Consider the following 22,598-nt stretch of genomic DNA (forward strand, 5'->3'; position numbering starts at 1 on the left):
CCTAGGCTTCAGGGCCCGGGTGCGATTGCAACCCTTGCACCTAATGTAGTTACGCCCCTGATCATGTGACCGCGATTTGCATACATGCGGTCACATGCTAACTAGACATGCACGGCCTCGCTCAATACAAGTGCAATTAGCAAAGCCGAGTACAATTAGTCAGAATGTGGCCGGAGGTGTGAAAATCACATACTTGCAGTCACATGACGGCCGCTCCCAATGCCGACATCGGAGAATACGCTATGAGGATTCAGAAGTCTGAAGTTACATTGACTTTAACCTCAACCCCTTTAACAATTAGTATAGTGGTATTATCAATATGCTGGTAATATTTGGTTATGGTTTGTTTGTATTTGTCTGTAATATTGCAATATTATTATTTTGATATTATAATTATTTAATCTTATATAGAAATAGTATTGGTATTATTAGAAATATTGGTTTTGTAGTAAAGCTTGATTTCCTCCAGGCACAGTAATATTAGTAATATATCCCCAAATGGTGCTCAGGGACGAGAACAGCATGGGCCTGTGTGATTTGAAATGGCAGAATTTCAGTCTGGGATCAATGGAAGCAGCATAACTTTAAATGCAGTGAGCCCCCTCTGGTGGTGACTGCATGTAGTCAGAATTTTACAAGTTGGCTTAAAGGGAATCTGGCACAAGGTTTTTGCTACTCTATCTGATATCAACATGATGTAGGGACAGAGACGCTGATTGCAGCGACGTATCACTTACTGTACTTTGCTGATTGCTCCAGTTTTAATTAAAAACTGTTTTATCTGCTGCAGATCTAGTAGTTCTCTGAATGCTGAGCTCTCTATAACCCCGCCCCCACACCATTGATTGGCGGCTTTCTGTGTACACTGTGGATAGGCAGAAAGCTACCAATCAATGGTGGGAGCAAAGCTGGACTACATGCCAACAAGTTTAATAGTTCTCTAGTGCAATCTCCTGCTGTAAAAAACTGTTTTTCATCAAAACTACAGGAAGCAGCCCAGTAAAGGACATATCACTGGAATCTGGGACTCTACTTCATGCTAATCTCAGATTAGGTAGCAAAAATCTGGTAACAGAAAGGAAATCTGCCACCAGGTTGTTTCTCCCCCATATGAGAGCAGCATGATGTGGGGGCTAAGACCCTGATGCCAGCGATGTATCACTTACTGGGCTGCTTGCTGCAGTTTTGATAAAATCATAGTATCCTCTGCTGCAGATCTAGTAGTTCTCTGAATGCAGGGCTCCGTATAACCCTGCCCACGCTGCTGATTGTCAGCTTTCTGTGTATGCTGTGCATAGGCAGAAACTGTCAATCAGTGTTGGGGCGGAGATATATGGAGTTCATGAATATAGAGGACTATCTAGCAGCAGGATTACTAGTCTTCTAGTGATAATGTAATGCTGAAAAAATGCTGATTTTATCAAAACTACAGCAAGCAGCCCAGTAAGTGACGTAGCTGAAATCAAGGTCTCTGCCCCTACATTATCCTTCTCTGTGATTAGGTAGTAAAAACCCGGTGACATATTCCCTTCGACAGCTGTATTAACATATGAACGGAATCAGTTAGTTTTAGACTCTGTATCAGAGAAAAATAGTTCTTTGATACAAAGTATAAAAATACATCATTCAATTCATCAGCACAGAGTGTTGGATTATTTAAGTGAAATGATATGAAACTAGATGTAAGTGTTAACTCTTTACCTCCATAGACATAAATAATTCCTTAATCTTTAATATCCTAAAACATCAGAGATAAAGATTTGTCAACTATCCCGTTACCTTTCTACTTTTTTTTTATTGTATTTTTTAATTGCTCAACATACAACTGTAATTAATTTTTTTTATGCGCTTACAAAACTCTCAACAAGTTGCAATACAAATCACAACCACCAGGCGGCATGCGGGGGGGACCAAATATAGCATACACATCTCCCAGGAATAAGTCACAAAATCATCTTTTTTTTCAAAATCCGACCATCTTGCAACATTTATCTAGTGAGTCAAGAGGAAAGTTAAAGGGAACCTGAAACCAGAAAAAAACACTATAAACCTGCAGATATTGGATTGATCTGCAGGTTAATAGTGTTATTAACCTGCCCGGTGCCTGCACTTAGCCGATCACTGCAGGGAGAAAATTAGCTTTATTCCGCCCCAAGCATTCCAGTTTCAATCACAGGAGTGGTGCCAGCGCGGGTTCAGTCACTGCTAAGTATAGTGAGCGGCTGCTGTAACCGCTCTCCCGGCCCTGACTGACAGCTCGCTCTTCATTGAGGTCAGCTGTCAGTCAGGACCAGGGGTGTGGTTACAGCAGCCGCTCACTATACTCAGAGTGGTGACTGAACCCGCTGTGGCATGGCCCCTATGACTAAACCCAACAAACTTTGGGAGGAATACAGTTAATTTTCTCCCCACAGCATTTGGATAAGCGCAGGCGCCGGGCAGGTTAGTAACGCTACTGACCTGCAGATTAACCCCATATCTGCAAGTTAATAGGATTTTTTATGGTGAAAGGTTCCCTTTAAGGAAAGGCACCTCTATACTAGATGCACGATGCTAATCCCAATCCCTAGACCTTGAGAATAGAGTTATTATTATTATTATTATTTATTATTATAGTGACATTTACTCCATGGCGCTTAACATGTGAAAAGAAGCATAGTTGAGCAAAAAGATTTGCAGGATCCTGGTCCAGCAACCAAATCGATAGTCCCTACCCACCGTAATAGAGCCCTGTGGTCTTCCTCCTAGTCTCCAGCATCCCTGGCGCCTCTTTAGACCAGTAGGTCCGGCGCGACACCATGCATGTGTTATGCTGCAATAATGACATTGTGGCGGGACTACTAATCAAAAGAGGCACCAAGGAAGGTAGTAAGAAGTTTGTAGGGCTCTGGTCTGGTTTCCGTGGACACGTGGCCAGGGTCCTGAGAATATTTTTGTGCAGCTCTACCCTTGAAACATTCAGAAATTTTCATGACAAAGCTCATTTCTATTGAAGCAGCTACTGTACGCCCTTAGAGCCACCAGCAGAAATGTGACCGTTCACTACTTCCACAGTGACTATTCTCATTAGAACATATATTATTAAAAAGGGCTAACTTACAAAACTCAGTTTCAAATACCCTGCTAAAAGTTAACAAAGGGGTGAATGAGGTCCCCTATTCAGGACCCTTACCTATACCAAAAAGGTATTGCAGAAACAAATTTGGAGGACCCCAGCTTAGTAATACTTAATTTGTCCTCTGGAGGCGCTGCAGGGAAATTGAACACTTGCTTTCAAGCTCCTCTGAAGATTACAGATGATCAGTTTATCATCAGGATACCCTTTTCAAGGGATAATCCAAGACGGAAAATCCTTTGTGAACCCTTCTGTTATGAGGAATATGTTCAATAATTTGGAATCTTCAGAACAGATTTTTTTTTCCACTTTTCTAGATTCTAATGTTCCAATTTCATTATGGGGAAAGCATCACCAGATGAATTTTGCTGCGTACTTGTAGTAATTAGAAACAGCTGCAAAAATGTAATTCCACTTATTATTCACTCGGATGTGAGCAGCACATGAAATATAGCACCGCATATAAAATATTGTTTTTGAGGCTTTTCTGTGATGGATGTCATAACAGTGCAGCATTGTTTTATCTGTGAGCACAGATTTCCTTCCAGGCAGTCACTATGTAATAATGTGGCTACATGTGTTGAAGGCCATGTCTTTTGTATCACGTTTTCGACAAGTGAATACAGAAATCTCAAGTGCAGCGGAGATCAAGGCTTTGTACAAGGTGCGGGAACATCACATAACAGCACTAATGTTTTTTCCAGAAAAAAATACACAGAATTGAAGTGAATTTTAAATAATAATGTATTTAACCCCTCAAAAACATGACCTATCTTGGCTCCGATAGTGACGAGTGAATTTGACAGTATTCACATTGACCAGATTCACTTGAGTTTCATCCAAAAATTGGACTACCATCTAATTTATCTTATGCGATCCCAGATGCCAAATCATAACAAAACATATGAAAAAATAAATTATCCTGACTCAGTCCTCGCCTATCCCGCAACCATTTTGCTAGATTTGTGTAATGAATTAAAAAAATAAATCCAATTTTTTTGGGGGGGAATCTCAAGGCAAAATTGATTCACATTGAAGTGATTCATTCATCTCTAATTCCTGAATGTCGAGAACTTCAATTTTTTTTCCTTTGAAGAACCTATATTGGAGCTTGTTTTTTTTGTAGGATATGTTTTATTTTGTAATACTACCAATGTTAGGTACTGTAAGGTGGCCAACGGACACATAGTTAGATGGGAGGTATGTATCACAGAGATGGCTGTCCTCTGTGATGTAAGCCGGAATGTTTCTCTAGTGCACGTAAGCACTAAGAGGACTGTTTGGTGCACCTGGGGCCAGGTTATGGGTAGTTGGAGAGATGGGCGGGTCTAACTACCCACATACCTTACGTCTAGGTGTGGTTAAGATATAAAATGGAGGCCATTGTTTGGCACATGGTCTGTGTGTTTGGAGGGAGAAGACCTCCTGTGTGTTGCGGTCTCCAGACTGAGCCAGTGACCTGGATGCTATCCAGCCTGTGTGCCCACAGGACTGGCTAACCAGAGACTTTGCCTTAAGGACTCTTTACTTTGTTTTGCCTGAACTAAGGGCTGTTTGTATTCCTTCTGCCTAGTTTATGAAGGAATAAACCGACATGGACATTTAAAGGAAAACGCTTCCCAACGCGTCCAAGTGAGTAGAAACCCCACAGTACCAATTGCTGAATGATGATTATTATTTTTTTCTTCAGGGGACAGCATCTATTTTCTCATAGTGTGTATTATTATATTTGTACAGTTTGAAAAGTTTTACGTCTAACTTGCTACTTTTGACTAATATAAAATTTTTTCTTCTAAAAAAAAAATGATAAAATTGTGGTTGCCACTTTCTTACAGCTAATACTTTTTTTTACTGACGTAGCTTTATTATGATTTCTTGTTTTTTTGAGATTTTTCAATAATACCATCTCTAGGTCACAATAGCTCATTAATATTTATTCATTTTTTGCGGAGGAGGAATGGAGAGGAAAAAACAGCAATTTTAAAGTTTTTCTATTTTTAATGCTGTTTATCATCCAGTATGAATATAATTTCAACTAGTTCACTATCTTTATGCCAATCTCAGAAAAGTATATTTTTTTGCTTATTTAGCTACTTTTGCACCATAATAATATTCTTGAAGAAAAAAAACTTGCATCACTTCCTTTAGAGAACTCCATTTTTTATTTACTCTTCCATCAATGAAGCTTTGTGAGTGCCCACTTTTTTGTGATGAGATATTTTTTTTTTATTTGGGGTACACCTAATTCACTGAAAACCCCTGAAACATATAAGAAAATTGACTTTAAATATCCGACGGCTGTGCTGTACTGTGGGATCGGTTTAAAGAAGAACTAAACTTTGTTTCTCTTTTTAAATAATTTTTCTCCAGAATGTAAAGTTGTGAAACTTTGCTAATCACTTTATTGGGGGATTTATCTAAATTTCTGTAAAAAAAATAAAAAATTAATGGAAGTGATTACAAAACTTTGCTTTTTCCCAGTCTATTTTTCTGCTTTCAGCTGCATTGATTTAACAACGTACTCATTTGGAGTACAGATGATAGCAGTGAAAGAAAATTATCATCTATCCACAAGATAGGCGATAACTTACTGATCGGTAGCAGACCGACCATAGGGACCTTGACTGATCAGTAGAAAGGTGAATTTTTATCCATATTGCAAAATGGGGTGTCAGTGTGTGTGTGTGAGTGCCGCTCCATTCATTCTTTATGGGGCTGCTTTTATGGACAAAGCCTAAGATGGAAACAAAACGAGCCTATACCCTGCTGTAAGTAAAAAGCAACAGTGCATATAAATAACATAGGGCACTTTTTTATTAAAAACAAAAAAGCATAAAAGCCATCCCACCAACGACAAGGTGTACCCAATCGTGACGGTTACGACTGTCCCGATTGGGTTCACCTTGGCGCTGGTGGGATGGCTTTTGCCCTTTTTTAGGGCAAAATCAGTATTTACTAAGTACCCTATGTTATTTATAAGCACTATTACTTTTTTAGTTACTTACTTAAAGCAGGGTATATGTTGATTTTGTTTCTATTCTATGGTTTGTTTAATGGCCAGTGTGAAAATGCTCTAACATGTTTATTTTTTTTCAGTTTTGCCTTTATGGCTTGGCAGCATCATGGGAAAGGAAAGGAGCATACATTCAACTCTAGAAAGATAAAATTACCCTGTTCTGCCAATCGGTGCATGTCCCATTGCACGGACCCCTATTGATCAATAAGTTATTGACTATTCTGTGGATGATATCTTCTTTTCACCACAAACCCTTTACGTATTCATATTTGCTTAGTTGTATATGTGTCAAGCAATGTGTGGGAAAGACTAAGTGCAACACGAAGGGAAGAGGGGGGAAGCCCAAACACTAGGAAAAGGGGGAGTGGAGACCCCTAGGCAGATCTAATAACACCTTGCCTACCCTACTGCCCCTATATAGGTTCCACACCTATTGCCGAGCAGGACCCTAAACCCTGGAAGACACTAGAGCTTGGCCCTAGATAGGGAGGGTGAGCACTGGTCAGGCCCCACTACAAACTAAAGACAACAAGGTAGACTAATAAAGGGGATTAACTTAGCTTGAGCCGACACCAGAGGAGTAAAGCCAACTGTCCTCCAAGGACACCAGAGAAGAAGCCAGCCAACAGCTAGAGCTCCAAGCATGCACAAAGTTACATAGAAGTATCACCTTGCCTGGAGCAAACTGAGTGTTTTTAACTCCCATGCAAGGGTGTGTCAATCAGCAGCCAGAGGGAAGATTGCCACTGGGTCTTAAAGGAAGAAGGATTAAGAAGGTGTCTGCAATGCCAAGCGCAATGACCTTCTACAGCCAGATCCAGAGCGACTGTCTGTTACACCTGACACACCCGTAACAATAAGGATCTGACTGCCAGAGTCCCCACTGATCCACAAAATGAAGTTATCAACTTTTTTTTTTTTTTATGTTTTTCCATGGGCATCAGTGCACACAACCAGGGATATGGAGCACAATCCTAATCTATCCGTCTACCCCAGTGTACCAGTTTGGTCCATAGAGGTTCTTTACACCCAAATCCATATGACTACTTACTCCGGTACAACATCTTGATATTTATGTAACATATTGGAATAAATGTTATTTTCCAGTCCCTCCATAAGCCAACAGTGCAGTCGGATTCCTTGTGCAGATACTTACTGTATACTTGTAATTGACCTCGGAAGGCGTTCTTTCCTCGGGAGTTCTCGGCTTTACATTCATAAGTTCCGGCATCTTCCAGCTGAACGTTAGGAATTTCCAGAACGGCTTGTGATTTTCGTAGCCGCGCTTTGCTCGGAATAAACCCGCTAACCTTCCTCCACGAGATGGTCGGTACGGGGCTGAAAAACACGTAAACATACCAATAAAATAAAAGTTCTCACTGTTGCCTGCTAATGTAAGCATTTTAAAGCTAAAAGTAGAGATAAAATGTGATCACGATTAGGGCCGGTGCACCGCTCTGATATATTGCCCATTCCCGTAGGGAAACCTAAAATGGTAATAAGAGTTTAAGGCTTTTAGTGTTACTTTATCATGGTCTACAGATAATGAATATTGTATAGGTAACTGATAATTTAACAGCCTGATTTCTCTCAAAGTCACAGGTAAGTAATGACTGCGGTGCGCTCCTGGAATGGAAAACTCGCTGGCTCACCGGCCCAGTATGAGGCCCGGATTATATAGGTCATTTAAAATCTTTATCATGAGTCCAAGTGACAAGTCCGGATGGAATTTCTGGTTTGTGTCGATATTTAGTTTATTAGAACTGTCTTAATACTTTAGTGGTTTTGTAGCAGGTTTAGAGGCTAATTTATCCTACAGCCTATTACAAGTGCAGCATAGGTGAGTACAGAGAACACCAGGATGCGGGATATATATATATATATACCAGGGTGGGGCCCAGGCAGGATAAGGAACATAGATACCAGGATGGGGGATATACAGTATATATATACCAAGATGGGGCCCAGGCAGGATAAGGAACATAGATACCTGGATGGGGGATATATATACCAGGACAGGGGACATATATATAACAGGATGAGGGATATATACATCAGAATGAGGCCCAGGATAATGGACATATATATATATATACTAGGATGGGGGATATATATACCAGGATGGGCCAAGGATAAGGGACATATATACCAGTATGTGGGATATATACCAGTATGTGGGATATGTATGCCAGGACGGGGGATGTATATGTATATACCAGGATCAGGGATATATATATATATATATTTATATATATATACATATATATAAATATATATATATACAAGAATGGGGCCCGGGCAAGAAAAGGGACATATATACTAGGATGGGGGATGTAGATCAGGACCAGGAGAAAGAACACATACCAGGATGGTGGATATATATACCAGAATGGCGGATATATACACTGCTCAAAAAAATAAAGGGAACACTTAAACAACAGAATATAACTCCAAGTAAATCAAACTTCTGTGAAATCAAACTGTCCACTTAGGAAGCAACACTGATTGACAATCAATTTCACATGCTGTTGTGCAAATGGAATAGACAATAGATGGAAATTATTGGCAATTATCAAGACACCCTCAATAAAGGAGTGGTTCTGCAGGTGGGGACCACAGACCACATCTCGGTACCAATGCTTTCTGGCTGATGTTTTGGTCACTTTTGAATGTTGGTTGTGCTTTCACACTCGTGGTAGCATGAGACGGACTCTACAACCCACAGAAGTTGCTCAGGTAGTGCAGCTCATCCAGGATGGCACATCAATGCGAGCTGTGGTAAGAAGGTTTGCGGTGTCTGTCAGCGTAGTGTCCAGAGGCTGGAGGCGCTACCAGGAGACGGGCCAGTACACCAGGAGACGTGGAGGGGGCCATAGGAGGGCAACAACCCAGCAGCAGGACCGCTACCTCCGCCTTTGTGCAAGGAGGAACAGGAAGAAAACTGCCAGAGCCCTGCAAAATGACCTCCAGCAGGCCACAAATGTGCATGCGTCTGCACAAACGGTTAGAAACCGACTCCATGAGGGTGGTATGAGGGCCTGACGTCCACAGATGGGGGTTGTGTTCACAGCCCAACACCGTGCAGGATGCTTTGCATTTGCCACAGAACACCAGGATTGGCAAAGTCGCCACTGGCTCACTGTGCTCTTCACAGATGAAAGCAGGTCCACACTGAGCACATGTGACAGACGTGACAGAGTCTGGAGACACCGTGGAGAGCGATCTGCTGCCTGCAACATCCTTCAGCATGACCGGTTTGGCAATGGGTCAGTAATGGTGTGGGGTGGCATTTCTTTGGAGGGCTGCACAGCCCTCCATGTGCTCGCCACAGGTAGCCTGACTGCCATTAGGTACCGAGATGAGATCCTCAGACCCCTTGTGAGACCATATGCTGGTGCGGTTGGCCCTGGGTTCCTCCTAATGCAGGACAATGCCAGACCTCATGTGGCTGGAGTGTGTCAGCAGTTCCTGCAAGATGAAGACATTGAAGCTATGGACTGGCCCGCCCGTTCTCCAGACCTGAATCCGATTGAACACATCTGGGACATCATGTCTCGCTCCATCCACCAACGTCACGTTGCACCACAGACTGTCCAGGAGTTGGCGGATGCTTTAGTCCAGGTCTGGGAGGAGATCCCACAGGAGACCATCCGCAACCTCATCAGGAGCATGCCCAGGCGTTGTAGGGAGGTCATACAGGCACGTGGAGGCCACACACAGTACTGAGCCTCATTTTGACTTGTTTTAAGAACATTACATAAAAGTTGGAACAGCCTGTAGTGTGTTTTTCCACTTTAATTTTGGGGGCGACTCCAAATCCAGGCCTCCATTGGTTAATAAATTTGATTTCCATTGATGATTTTTGTGTGAATTTGTTGTCAGCACATTCAACTTTGTACAGAACAAAGTATTCAATGAGAATATTTCATTAATTCAGCTCTAGGATGTGTTATTTGAGTGTTCCCTTTATTTTTTTGAGCAGTGTATATATACCAGGATGGGGCTAGGATGAGGGAAATATATACCAGGATGGAGGAACTATATATACAGTATTCCAGGATGGAGGGGGGCCTGGTTCAAATCTTCCATCGGGGCCCATCGGACTCTAGTTACACCACTGAGGCTGAGCTCTGTATAACCCCGCCCACAGCACTGATTGGCAGCTTTCTGCCTATGCACAGTGCACACAGAAAGCGGCCATTCAGTGATGGGGGCGTGGTTGAACTACATGGCAGCAGGTTTCTAGTCCTCTAGTGATAATCTCCTGCAAATAAAACAGTGATTTTATTAAAACTACAGCAAACAGCCCAGTAAGTAAGGCATCGCTGGAATCAGGATCTCTGCCACTACATCATGATGCTGTCAGATTAAGTAGCAAAAATCTGCTGACAGATTCCCTTTAATAAGTCCTCACTCTGTCGAGACTTGTGACCAAGAAATATTGCCCAGTATGGCCAGTGCTTTGTTTTTCTTAGAATAGAGCCTGAGAAATCGATGTGATCTTGGAACCAACAAGAAAGAGGAAGTCCTATGTAAATGACGAGGAGACATGTTGATATTATGTTACTTTCAGATTAGGTAACATCATTGGTTGGCGATTGCACAGGAGCTGCCAGCGGCGGATTTTGATGATTTGCCCAAGTGCATTCGGCGGCAGAACCTTCCTCAGACGACCATTAATAACCTCACAGATGGCAGCCAAGACTTGTAAGGGGATTTCTGCACGTGGAGCTCATATTCCAGACTGAATAAATCGAGAAGTTTTGATTTTTTTTGTTTCCATTTTTTCTTCATTTGCAGATCAGTAACAAGTCTATCCATCCTGAGATTTACGTAATTCTGCGCCTTTTCCTTTTCGATGTTGCAGTTTCAATGTTGAGAAATGTATAAACCCGATTGTTCCTCCAATGTGAGTCACTCTTTCTAACTCTTGCAGCGGTGGTGGTAACCAAGGCAATGAGCTGTAAACTATTAGAAATTGCTTCCTTCTTGAGAGCAAAAAATATTTTTAATATGAAGCCAAATGCAAAGTGACTTAAAAATACAGCAAAACACAAAAAAATAAAATAAAAAATAAATAAATGAAATAAAAAAATAAATAAATAAATAAAATATAAATAAATAAATAAAATAAAATAAAATAAAATAAAATTACTCATTATAATGGCCAGTTAGACAAGGGAAAGTTGCTACTCAGTGCGCTGATGTCGGTGAATAGTTAGGAACGGTCTATGTAAATCCTTTGGAAAGTGCTCAAAAAACATTGTGGCCAACGGCTTTATATCGTGTGAAGGCCGCAGAAAACATTGCTGATTCAAACTGAGGGAAATCAATAATGCATAGAAAGAAGAGGGATGATGTTTTAAGCGAAATACATTAACTTTTACCTTTACAATGTGAGGCTCAATATCGTTTGGAATGATAATGTGATCATTTTATCTACCAGTTTTACATTTGCTTCTCTAAGAGTTTAAAAGGGCAGGTTTTATGCACGTTGTAGAAGTTCAAGGAGGAAACATTTGTGATCAAATCCAAACTACACAAAACAGAAATTACCATTAACGAGCAAGTCGACTCAGAAGACAAAAAGAAAAGGGTGATAAAATAATAAATAAGATGTCCATCTGCTAATTTCACAGGTCCAGTCCCAAAATATGATTTTAAATAATTCTAAATGTAAATAAATCTAAATATATCCCATATCTGTCTAATATCTATCTATTATCTATCTATCCCATATCTATCTATCTATCTATCTATCTATCTATCTATCTATCTATCTATCTATCCCATATCTATCTATCTATCTATCTATCTATCTATCTATCTATCTATCTATCTATGTATTATCTATCTATCTATCTATCTATCTATCTATCTATCTATCTATCCCATATCTATCCCATATCTATCTATCTATCTATCTATCTATCTATCTATCTATCTATCTATCTATCTATCTATGTACAGATGTGTCCTTTCTTACTTTTGCTCTTGGCACATTTCCTGAGATGAGTAGCATGTTATCACCAACTTAAAAAAAAAATGTAAATACTCTGCCACAAGTGTTTATGCTATATGTGTCTATATGCGTCACCCAGGGGTTATAATGTGATGTGGTTTGTGCTTTGTTGAAGGGTTTTGCTCCCTTGTTGTGATAATGTATTGGATTTGTATCAGGACAAATTGGAGTCATTAACCAAATTCACAACTATCTATCTGAGATGAGAGGACCACTTTGTGCAACCCCAGTCCATGGTCCAGGTCGGTGCTCTCTGGGTGTAGAGCTACGCTAATTTACTTACTCTACAGGAGGGTTCCCTATCTCCAGTCTTCAAGAGTCACCAACAGGTCCTGTTTTCAGGATTTCCTTAGTAGTACACAGGTGATAATTCCATCACTAGTGCAATACTAAGAGAATCCTGAAAACATGACCTGTTGGTGACTCTTGAAGGCTTGAGTTGGGGAACACTGCTTTACAGGATCCAAGGCTCGGCTTATGATTACCCGTGCTAGTGAGACGTTACCTGGAGAGATGGTGGATCTGTGGATGATCGGGTTTGTCAAGTTTGTCCAAAGTTCAGTTCGGGTGCCAGAACTCTACCCAAACGTGAACCTAAAACCCCATAGAATTCAATGAGGGCCCAAACTTTGGTGCGGTAAAATGGTCTCTAACTCCCTCTCTTTCTCTCTTTTCTCCTGGAGCTCCAAACACTAAAACAGACTTCCGGGAGAAGTCTGTGCTTGGGGTTCAGCACTGTACACTAGGTGTATGGTACGCACCCTGAACTTCACAGTTCGGGTTCGCTCATATCTAGTTGCCTGGGCCACACAGCTGACATTATACCAGGTTGGTGAATCAAATGCCATGGATCATGGAAGCTCAAAGACATTCTCACAATTCCTGTCCACAGTCAGAGACCACCCACCTGGACCGTGGACCAGAGTTGTGATAAGCGATCCGCTCATTTTTACTATCTATTTTAACTGCAGGGCCCATCGTCTCGAGGCCGGAATAGATTCCCTCCTTATCTGGCTCATTTCTTTCTCACTTAATTAAGAATATTATCATTAGTAGTTGTATTGCTCAACATATACTTTAAATGTATACATACAATAAAAAAAAGTAAAAAATACCGATAGATAAAACATTTTGAAGTTACATTAAGAGTCATTGTCTCATGTGCGGAGACAGAAGACAGAGGGAATAAATAATATCTGGTTATCGCAATGCTTTCTTGTACTTGTGTCATCTTTGGCAGCATTCTTCTATCCCCCAGCTGTGTTATTAATGTCTTTGTTAGAATAGGAGGTGAGGTGCCTGTCGCATTAAATCACTCTCCCCACTGAGCGCACTATTTAAAAGTCATCCATGTGTTGACGGTCTGTAGGTGGGAGGACTCCATATACCAGACAATCAGCACTAAGACGCCAACGATTCGTTGGCTTCAGATGAGAAGACCGGTAGGGGGGCTCCGATTCAAGGAGATTTATTCAAGAGACAACAAAGTCTATAAAGAACAATAACAACAACAACAACAACAACAGAAATGAGTCAAATTCTAGATTTTTTTGTTTTCACCTCAACAAAGGCTGGTGAAATCTTTAAAGATTTTTTGTTATTCATTTCCCGGAGACTTAATTGGGAAATAGTCCCTTTGTTTATTAGGCTGAAAACGCGTCTGTCATGAGCAGCATCCCGGTTTACAGACAATGGCGGGTAAGAAATGTATGACAACTGTGAGGATGATTACTTGAAATATTTCTCCTGTTTTGATCAGGATCGTTCATTGTATATTTAAGTGCTGTGAAAATAGGAATCATGAGAGATTTCTCTGACAAGTAAAGTGAGAGTAACCCAGTAGATAGCGGTGTGTGGTAGAATGTCTATTGTATACTAAATTATTTGTAGCATAAATAGAAATATCCAGGAATTCTTGTTATAGAAAGTTACAGAAACCTTGATTGAACCCCAATGGAAGTTACAGAACCTGTGCGGACAGAAGCTTACAGTACCTAGTAATTTTGTGTCACTCTCATACCTGGGCTTGGACTGGTCCATCGGAGAACAGGAGAATCCTCCGGTGGGCCGCTCTGCAAGAGTGACCCAACACCCTCTTATATGATCAGTACTTGGCACAATATACTTGAATCACAATGTACAGACAAAAGCAGCATCTTATTCATGTAACAATCCACCCAGTTCATTGTTATATACATTTATGATTGAGGATAATCCTACATTTGCATGTAGCTGAAAAGTGGGGACCTAGAGTTGGTTACTGGTGGGTCTTTGGCAACTCAGTCCGACACTGCTCATACCTGTGTCCTCTCTCCTCAGTTCTGTGTACCTTCCTTATCTACATTTGCAGCCTTTATTAATGTAACCCATTAAAAAATAAATCGCCAATGCTTTTTTTTTCCATATCACACTCTATTAAAAATGAGAAATCTGTCAATTTTCACACTGGCCAGAAAAACACATGAACATTAGTTGCAACACAATGTAAACATAGCTTTTGTATTGAAGCATCTAATGAGCGTGTGTAAAAGGTTATTATGAAGGGATGGGGAGCAGGGTCAACCGTGACATCACCTATTGGGATTGGTGGATCCTGTGTTATCAGCCCTACATAGAGGCGTTACCCGTCATTGTAATCCTGTCTCTGATCATGAGGAAACTGCTATAAACTCTTCCTGAAAGATAGGAAATATGAGTCTACGGTAGCCCCAGTGGTCAGTGTAAAAAATGCAAGATTACTATTTTTTTTTTTTTTTAAATAAAGATTGGGATATGAAAAAAAAAAAAAAACATTACCAACAAAAACTTGATTTACCCCTTACCGACATATGATGTACCGGTACATCATATGTCAACTCCCTGACTATGCTGGCAGATGATGTCTGTGTTAATCAACCATCATCTGCCTCTAAAATCCATGTGTGGTGTGGAGCTCGCAACTGGTAAACTGTTGAATTCCACTGTCAATCTGTGACAGGGGCATTTACAGCATACAGCCAGGAGGGGGTCTTGTTCTACATGCCCTTCAGCTCCCTTGGGTTGTCATGACTGATGAAGACCCCCATGCCTGTCGTGACAGCACTCCTATAAAAGTCAGCCCACGTCGTTCAAAGGAGACCATGTTTTTTGCTATACACAGCAGTATTTTGATATTGCTGAGCAAAGTACAAGCATTCAGATGATCAGCGATCATAGGTTCAAGTCCCCTAGGGGACTACAAAATCCGAAAATACATTAAAAAGTAAAAAAAAATATTTTAAGTATATTAAAAAAAATAAAAGTTCATTAAAAGTTCAATCCCCCTCTTGTTCCCCATTAAAAATAAAGAGCTAAAATTAAAATACACTTAAGGCATCGTCTTTAAGGCTATGTTCACACACGTTGTGCTTTGCTGCGTATTTTGCAGCAGATTTTTATGCAAATTTTCAGATGCGTTTTGCAGTACCAGTAAAGTGTATGAGAAACCAGAATTCTCTGTTCACACATGTTGCTTTCTTGCTGCGTATTTGCAGTGTTTTTTCAGACAGATTTTCCCATTACTGAGATAGGAGATGACAGTGCTCTTAAAATTCCATGGACAGGGGAGGGAAAGGGATTGAAAAGAGGCAGACACAGATATTCTGCAGCAAGTTCCATAGAACTTTATGAGCACTAACAGTCATCTCCAATCTAAGGAATGGAAAAGTCTGTGTTCACTGAAGACAGATTTTATCTGTGAATTGAGAATTTTTAGAATGAATGATCAGTCCAGGAGGAGAAAGAAGCAGATTTCTCTAATAAGACATATTATAAAGTTGATTATGCTCATGTGTACTATTGATTTCATAAATAAATAATTGAAAAAAATAAAAGGATGGTTACTTTTTAAATATTGAAAAACCTCCAAAGTTCTTTTATGACCTTATTAGGAGAAATCTGAGTGAAATAATCAAAAAATTCTAAAGAAAATCAAGAAAAAATGACAAAGTCCATTACTAATTGTACACTGCTCAAAAATTAAAGGGAACACTCAAATAACACATCCTAGATCTGAATGAATGAAATATTCTCATTGAATACTTTGTTCTGTACAAAGTTGAATGTGCTGACAACAAATCACACAAAAATCATCAATGGAAATCAAATTTATTAACCAATGGAGGCCTGGATTTGGAGTCACCTCCAAAATTAAAGTGGAAAAACACACTACAGGCTGATCCAACTTTGATGTAATGTCCTTAAAACAAGTCAAAACGAGGCTCAGTATTGTGTGTGGCCTCCACGTGCCTGTATGACCTCCCTACAACGCCTGGGCATGCTCCTGATGAGGCAGCGGATGGTCTCCTGTGGGATCTCCTCCCAGACCTGGACTAAAGCATCCGCCAACTCCTGGACAGTCTGTGGTGCAACGTGACGTTGGTGGATGGAGCGAGACATGATGTCCCAGATGTGCTCAATCGGGTTCAGGTCTGGGGAACGGGCGAGCCAGTCCATAGCTTCAATGCCTTCATCTTGCAGGAACTGCTGACACACTCCAGCCACATGAGGTCTGGCATTGTCCTGCATTAGGAGGAACCCAGGGCCAACCGCACCAGCATATGGTCTCACAAGGGGTCTGAGGATCTCATCTCAGTACCTAATGACAGTCAGGCTACCTCTGGCGAGCACATGGAGGGCTGTGCGGCCCTCCAAAGAAATGCCACCCCACACCATTACTGACCCACTGCCAAACCGGTCATGCTGAAGAATGTTGCAGGCAGCAGATCGCTCTCCACGGCGTCTTCAGACTCTGTCATGTCTGTCACATGTGCTCAGTGGGAACCTGCTTTCATCTGTGAAGAGCACAGGGCGCCAGTGGCGACTTTGCCAATCCTGGTGTTCTCTGGCAAATGCCAAGCGTCCTGCACGGTGTTGGGCTGTGAGCACAACCCCCATCTGTGGACGTCAGGCCCTCATCCACCCTCATGGAGTCGGTTTCTAACCGTTTGTGCAGACACACGCACATTTGTGGCCTGATGGAGGTCATTTTGCAGGGTTCTGGCAGTGATCCTCCTGTTCCTCCTTGCATAAAGGCGGAGGTAGCGGTCCTGCTGCTGGGTTGTTGCCCTCCTACGCCCCCCTCCATGTCTCCTGGTGTACTGGCCTGTCTCCTGGTAGCGCCTCCAGCCTCAGGACACTACGCTGACAGACACAGTAAACCTTCTTGCCACAGCTCGCATTGATGTGCCATCCTGGATGAGCTGCACTACCTGAGCAACTTCTGTGGGTTGTAGAGTCTGTCTCATGCTACCACAAGTGTGAAAGGGCAACCAACATTCAAAATTGACCAAAACATCAGCCAGAAAGCATTGGTACTGAGATGTGGTCTGTGGTTCCCACCTGCAGAACCACTCCTTTATTGAGGGTGTCTTGATAATTGCCAATTTCCATCTATTGTCTATTCCATTTGCACAGCAGCATGTGAAATTGATTGTCAATCAGTGTTGCTTCCTAAGTGGACAGTTTGATTTCACATAAGATTTACTTGGAGTTATATTCTGTTGTTTAAGTGTTCCCTTCATTTTTTGAGCAGTGTATATACATATTCATGTTTGACTATGGGTTACTACTTACAAAATGCCTGAGTACCTGTAGTATAATTATTGTGTGCCTGATTAACTTAGGTTTATTTTTCCAGGTGACCTTGCCTTTTATTGTTTTTTCCTATGTTTTTAAATATATTTAAATTATTTTAATTGTATTTTACTTCAATGGAGCATCATTGCACTCATTTCTCCTTGTGGGTAACCCCCATGGGATTATATTTTGGTAATAAAAATAAGTTATATTCATCTCCATTGATCCCTCGCAGATCTCATTCCATCACTTTCCTGGTCCCTGTTGGTCTTTATTTCTTGGTGGCATCTCGACACACATGTGCAGAGTGCATGTAAAGGGTGGGCAGAGCTGAAAGTCCATGGAGCATCTTCAGTCAACAGCTACAGAGCAGAAAGTTATATCAGAGAAGTTGTTTCAGCAACTATTCCTGTTCAATAAAATTCAGACATTATATTATATGTTAGGTGTTGGCCAATGTTCATGATTAGTAAACAGAGGCTACTATGTAGGTTATTGGGTCACATAACAGATATGTTAATTAGTGATGAGCGAGTATGTTTTGTTAACCCTTTCGCCGAGTATGCTCGGGCGAGCACCGAGTATTTACAGCTGCTCGGTGATGAGGTTGAATCGCTCCCGTGTGCATGATTTGTGACTGTTTGACAGCTTTAATACGTGTGAGGAATGTGTAAGAAATAGACATTCCTCACATGTATTAAAGCTGTCAAACAGTCGCAAATCATGCACACGGGAGTGATTCAAACATATTTGTGCGACGCAGAAAAGGTGAACGGATTGACTCTACATGCCTGGTTCCCACCGTGAAGCATGGAAGAGGAGGTGTGATGGTGTGGGGGTGCTTTGCTGGTAACACTATTTGGGATTTATTCAAAATTGAAGGCATACTGAACCAGCATGGCTACCACAGCATCTTGCAGCGGCATGCTATTCCATCCGGTTTGCGTTTAGTTGGACCATCATTTATTTTTCAACAGGACAATGACCCCAAACACACCTCCAGGCTGTGTAAGGGCTATTTAACCAAGAGGGAGAGTGATGGGGTGCTACGCCAGATGACCTGACCTCCACAGTCACCAGACCTGAACCCAATCGAGATGGTTTGGGGTGAGCTGGACCACAGAGTGAAGGCAAAAGAGCCAACAAGTGCTAAGCATCTCTGGGAACTCCTTCAAGATTGCTGGAAGACCATTTCCGGTGACTACCTCTTGAAGCTCATCAAGAGAATGCCAAGAGTGTGCAAAGCAGTCATCAAAGCAAAAGGTGGCTACTTTGAAGAACCTAGAATATAAGACATATTTTCAGTTGTTTCACACTTTTTTGGTTAAGTATATAATTCCACATGTGTTAATTCATAGTTTTGATGCATTCAGTGTGAATGTACAATTTTCATAGTCATGAAAATACAGAAAAATCTTTAAATGAGAAGGTGTGTCCAAATTTTGGTCTGTACTGTACATTATGCTGGTAGAACAAAGAAGTCCTTGCTCAATTTTAAGGTAATTCTCTTTGCAGGAATAAGCTGCTAGAAAACAGCAGAGAGCTCTAAATATCACCAGTATTATGTGCGGATTGCACGGACGGGCAGAGCAAGGAGCCTGTGAGCTGCAGTTTCAGCCAATAGTAACAAAGCAGGAAGTGATATCACAGGGACAGGAAGTGATATCACAGAATTGGGAGCCATTTTGGAAACTTGGCATTTTGTTATATTTTGTGGTTTTAAGGGCTTAGTTGCTTTGGTGAGATCAAAGTAAAATAATGATCCTGATATGTTATATAATCCTAGTAAATCCAATTTATGAATTATAAGCATTTATCAAGAGTTCAACTTTAAAGGGTACAGTCATATTGACATGTCAGAAGTTTGTGTGTCCTTAGCTTAAAGTTTCTGGCTAGAGATGAGCAAATAAATTAGTAGGAACTGGATCCATTGGCCACGTCAGTAGCCACCATACAGGAGTATTGTGAACTGCTTCCTACTTGCTGGAATTCCAGGTACCTCTTCTAATTTGTAGGCCTCGTGCAACATCATCGTTGCTGCTTGACCCATGACGTGTGGCTCCCACCCAGCGGCCACGGAAATGGTCGCTGGACTAGCTCATTTCTTTTAGTATTCAGTGGGGGTCTCAGCACCCAGACTCCCCCACCGATCACAGTGACATCTCAGAAGCTCATAGAAATTATTGTTACCTTTTAAGAATGTTCTATGGAAAGTGAATGTTTCAGGTATTGTTTGTTTTGTTTTAGGTATCAAGTCACAAAGAAAACAAAGATGTCAATGGAAAATTAAAAAGACTTCATCATTACTCCCCTTCAACGTCTGTGGATTAGAGAAAGCATAAAATGTTTTTGTGAATGGAAATAGCAATTGGTCAGATGTAGAAATAAATTCCCCGATATGATTTCCAGGTAATGCCTGTGGGATGCAGATAACAACTTGTTACATGCTCACCAAAATAACGTCATGTTGTTACTTGATGGAATTGAGCAAGATAACCTTTAATTGCTTAATGGGACGCATCTTTTGTTCTTGGCTATGTATAAAAGCAGGAGGAAACGCTAATAATGCCGGCTGCTCAGGCTGGTATTAGCAGCACTAAAGGTGGAAACTAGCATGTAATAAAGGGAAAACAGTGTGAGCGCAATCTCTTAATGTCACATCCTGTATCTCATTTTAAAAATCCCTCCAGGTATAGATGCGTTCAGTTGTTGTGCCGCGGATTTGTTATTCTATGTTTAACGACATACGATCTGAAATAAGCATCAGCTAACAAAAAACGGTGACATTTTAGAAGACATTCTCTATAACTAAATACTCTGGTGACAGATACAGAAAACACAAACTCAACTTATGAAGCCAATACAATTCACTATGGCCCCAATGCATCAAACAGTTTGACCCAGATTTCTCGAATAAAACAGTTTGAAGTGTTATAAAATTTTGGAGCAAACCATAGTTTCATAAAAATATTGTGACTTTTGACATTTTTTACCAGATCCTGCAACTTTTTGATACGTGGAAAAACTTATTGAGGAGGCCATGGCCAAAATTTGGCCAACAATTTCATAATTCACAATTTACGCAATAAAAGTGGTATAAATGATGACAGAAGTGTACTCAAGTCTCCGAGTGAAGTACATTTCTTAAGCTGGAGGATGACAGCTGAAAGATGTGCTGAATTAATAAAGAGGTGCATGTCCAGCCATGTCTTTAATCAAGACTGGTGTACAAAATGGGGTCTTAATTAGTGTTGAGCCACCCCCGTAGTGTTCGAGTTCGGTTCGGTTCGTCGAACACCCGTGTGTTCGCCGAACTGTTCGTCGAACTGTTCGTCGAACACCTTCGAACACCGTTAAAACCAATGGCAGGCAAACAAAAACACATAGAAACACATAGAAAACACCTTCAAAGGTGTCCAAAAGCTGACAAACTGCTCAGAAGACACAACTAACACATGGAAAAGTGACAAGTACATATAGTCATGCGAAAAGAAAAGAGGTGGAGGAGTAAAAGGAGGGGGAGACACAGATATAGGCATGTCATGCCCTTCTAAACTCCAAAAAGTGAGAAGCCGACACGTTCAGTCCGCTCCTGCCCGTGCCACCTCCGCGTCGCCGGGTTTGTGCCAGAGCCGTGGTGAACCCTGACGGCCAGCCCCCCTCTCCCAATACTGGTGCCTGTCCGCTGGTGGGTCGAGCGAGCCCCCCTGTGGTGGAGGCAGCTCTAAGCTTTTTAATTTAAATTGTCTCTCTAATTTGAATGAATACACTTTAAATCCATTTACAAGGATCTATTGGAGGGCAAGTCTCATGCCAGCAGCCGCGTAATTCCAGCTCCAGTAGCGTCCACTAAAGCTGCTGCAGTTAAAAAGCTTTTATAAGGATCGAGCTCGGCTGTCCACCGCAAGGCATCCTACTGCCAGTCCCAGCCCCTATGCCTTGGGGTGCCTCCTGATGCTCTTCACTGAGTATCCCGTGGTCCCGAAGCATTTCCTTTGAAAAAATTAAGTGTCCAAACTACAAGTGGTGTAGCTTGCTTAACAGCCGGGATAATCCGCTGACTAGCAGACACTGCTACTAGGCACAAAGTATTTCCTGGGCTAGATGCAGTTAAAAATTTGTAATTAGATACTCTCGTTGGATGCTGAGAAAGCATTCCATAGAGTCTCCTGGCACGCCATATATGATTCTCTTAAAAAGCTTGGGGTAGGGGTCTAGGGGACCTTTTATAGCCAAAATCACGGCCTTGTATCGCAATACGTCACCTAGGCTGAAGATAAATGGAACTGTAGCACCCTGAGGGCTCGGTTGCTACAGAGGTATTGCACCTCACCCAGAGGTGTGATATCTCACTCTCAGGTAAGGATGTAGTGTGGATCAGGACCCGACACCTGCATGCATTACACCACATTGCCGTGGGGCAGGGCGACCAATATGCCCCTGAGATGGGCACGACAGTCCCTGTCCCTGGCTGGAGTGGGGGGAGGGAACACTGAGGAAGGGGAACCCTGTAGTGCAGGAGCAGGGAGGAAGCAGTTCCTGGGTGCATTGAAAAGGGAGTATAAAAGGTGGGCACCATCTTAGTTCAGTGCAGAGAAGTCTGAGCAGAAGTGGCAGGGAGCAGGGGCTCTGCATGAGCTCTGCTCCGGAGGCGGGCCTAGTAACAGAGGCCCAGGCCTGGAAGAGGGAGAAGGAAGGAAGAGGAGCGGAGAAGGCTCCAGGAACGAGGAATGAAGGGATCCCAGGGGTGCGGATGGGCGAGTCGCCACCGCACGCCCGAATCCACCTGCGTGGAGGGGTCAGGCCAAAGGGGGAGACCGGTCCCCGAAACTAGTGGAGGCAGGAAACGA

General features: G+C 41.8%; 1 protein-coding gene across 2 annotated transcripts in view; it reads right to left on the reverse strand.

Annotated features, from left to right (window-relative positions):
* CNTN5 (contactin 5) overlaps positions 1 to 22,598 on the reverse strand; it is a 2,189,536-nt gene that overhangs the window by 558,377 nt on the left and 1,608,561 nt on the right. For both annotated transcript variants that reach the window (XM_073662155.1, XM_073662156.1), the window contains one exon: positions 7,288 to 7,469. In XM_073662155.1, the coding sequence (XP_073518256.1) occupies positions 7,288 to 7,469 (182 nt within the window). The remainder of the gene's footprint in view (positions 1 to 7,287; positions 7,470 to 22,598) is intronic.

This window comes from Phyllobates terribilis, unplaced genomic scaffold (assembly GCF_046119375.1).
Source record: "Phyllobates terribilis strain yellow unplaced genomic scaffold, ASM4611937v1 Scaffold_2__4_contigs__length_985480577, whole genome shotgun sequence".
NCBI lineage: Eukaryota > Metazoa > Chordata > Amphibia > Anura > Dendrobatidae > Phyllobates > Phyllobates terribilis.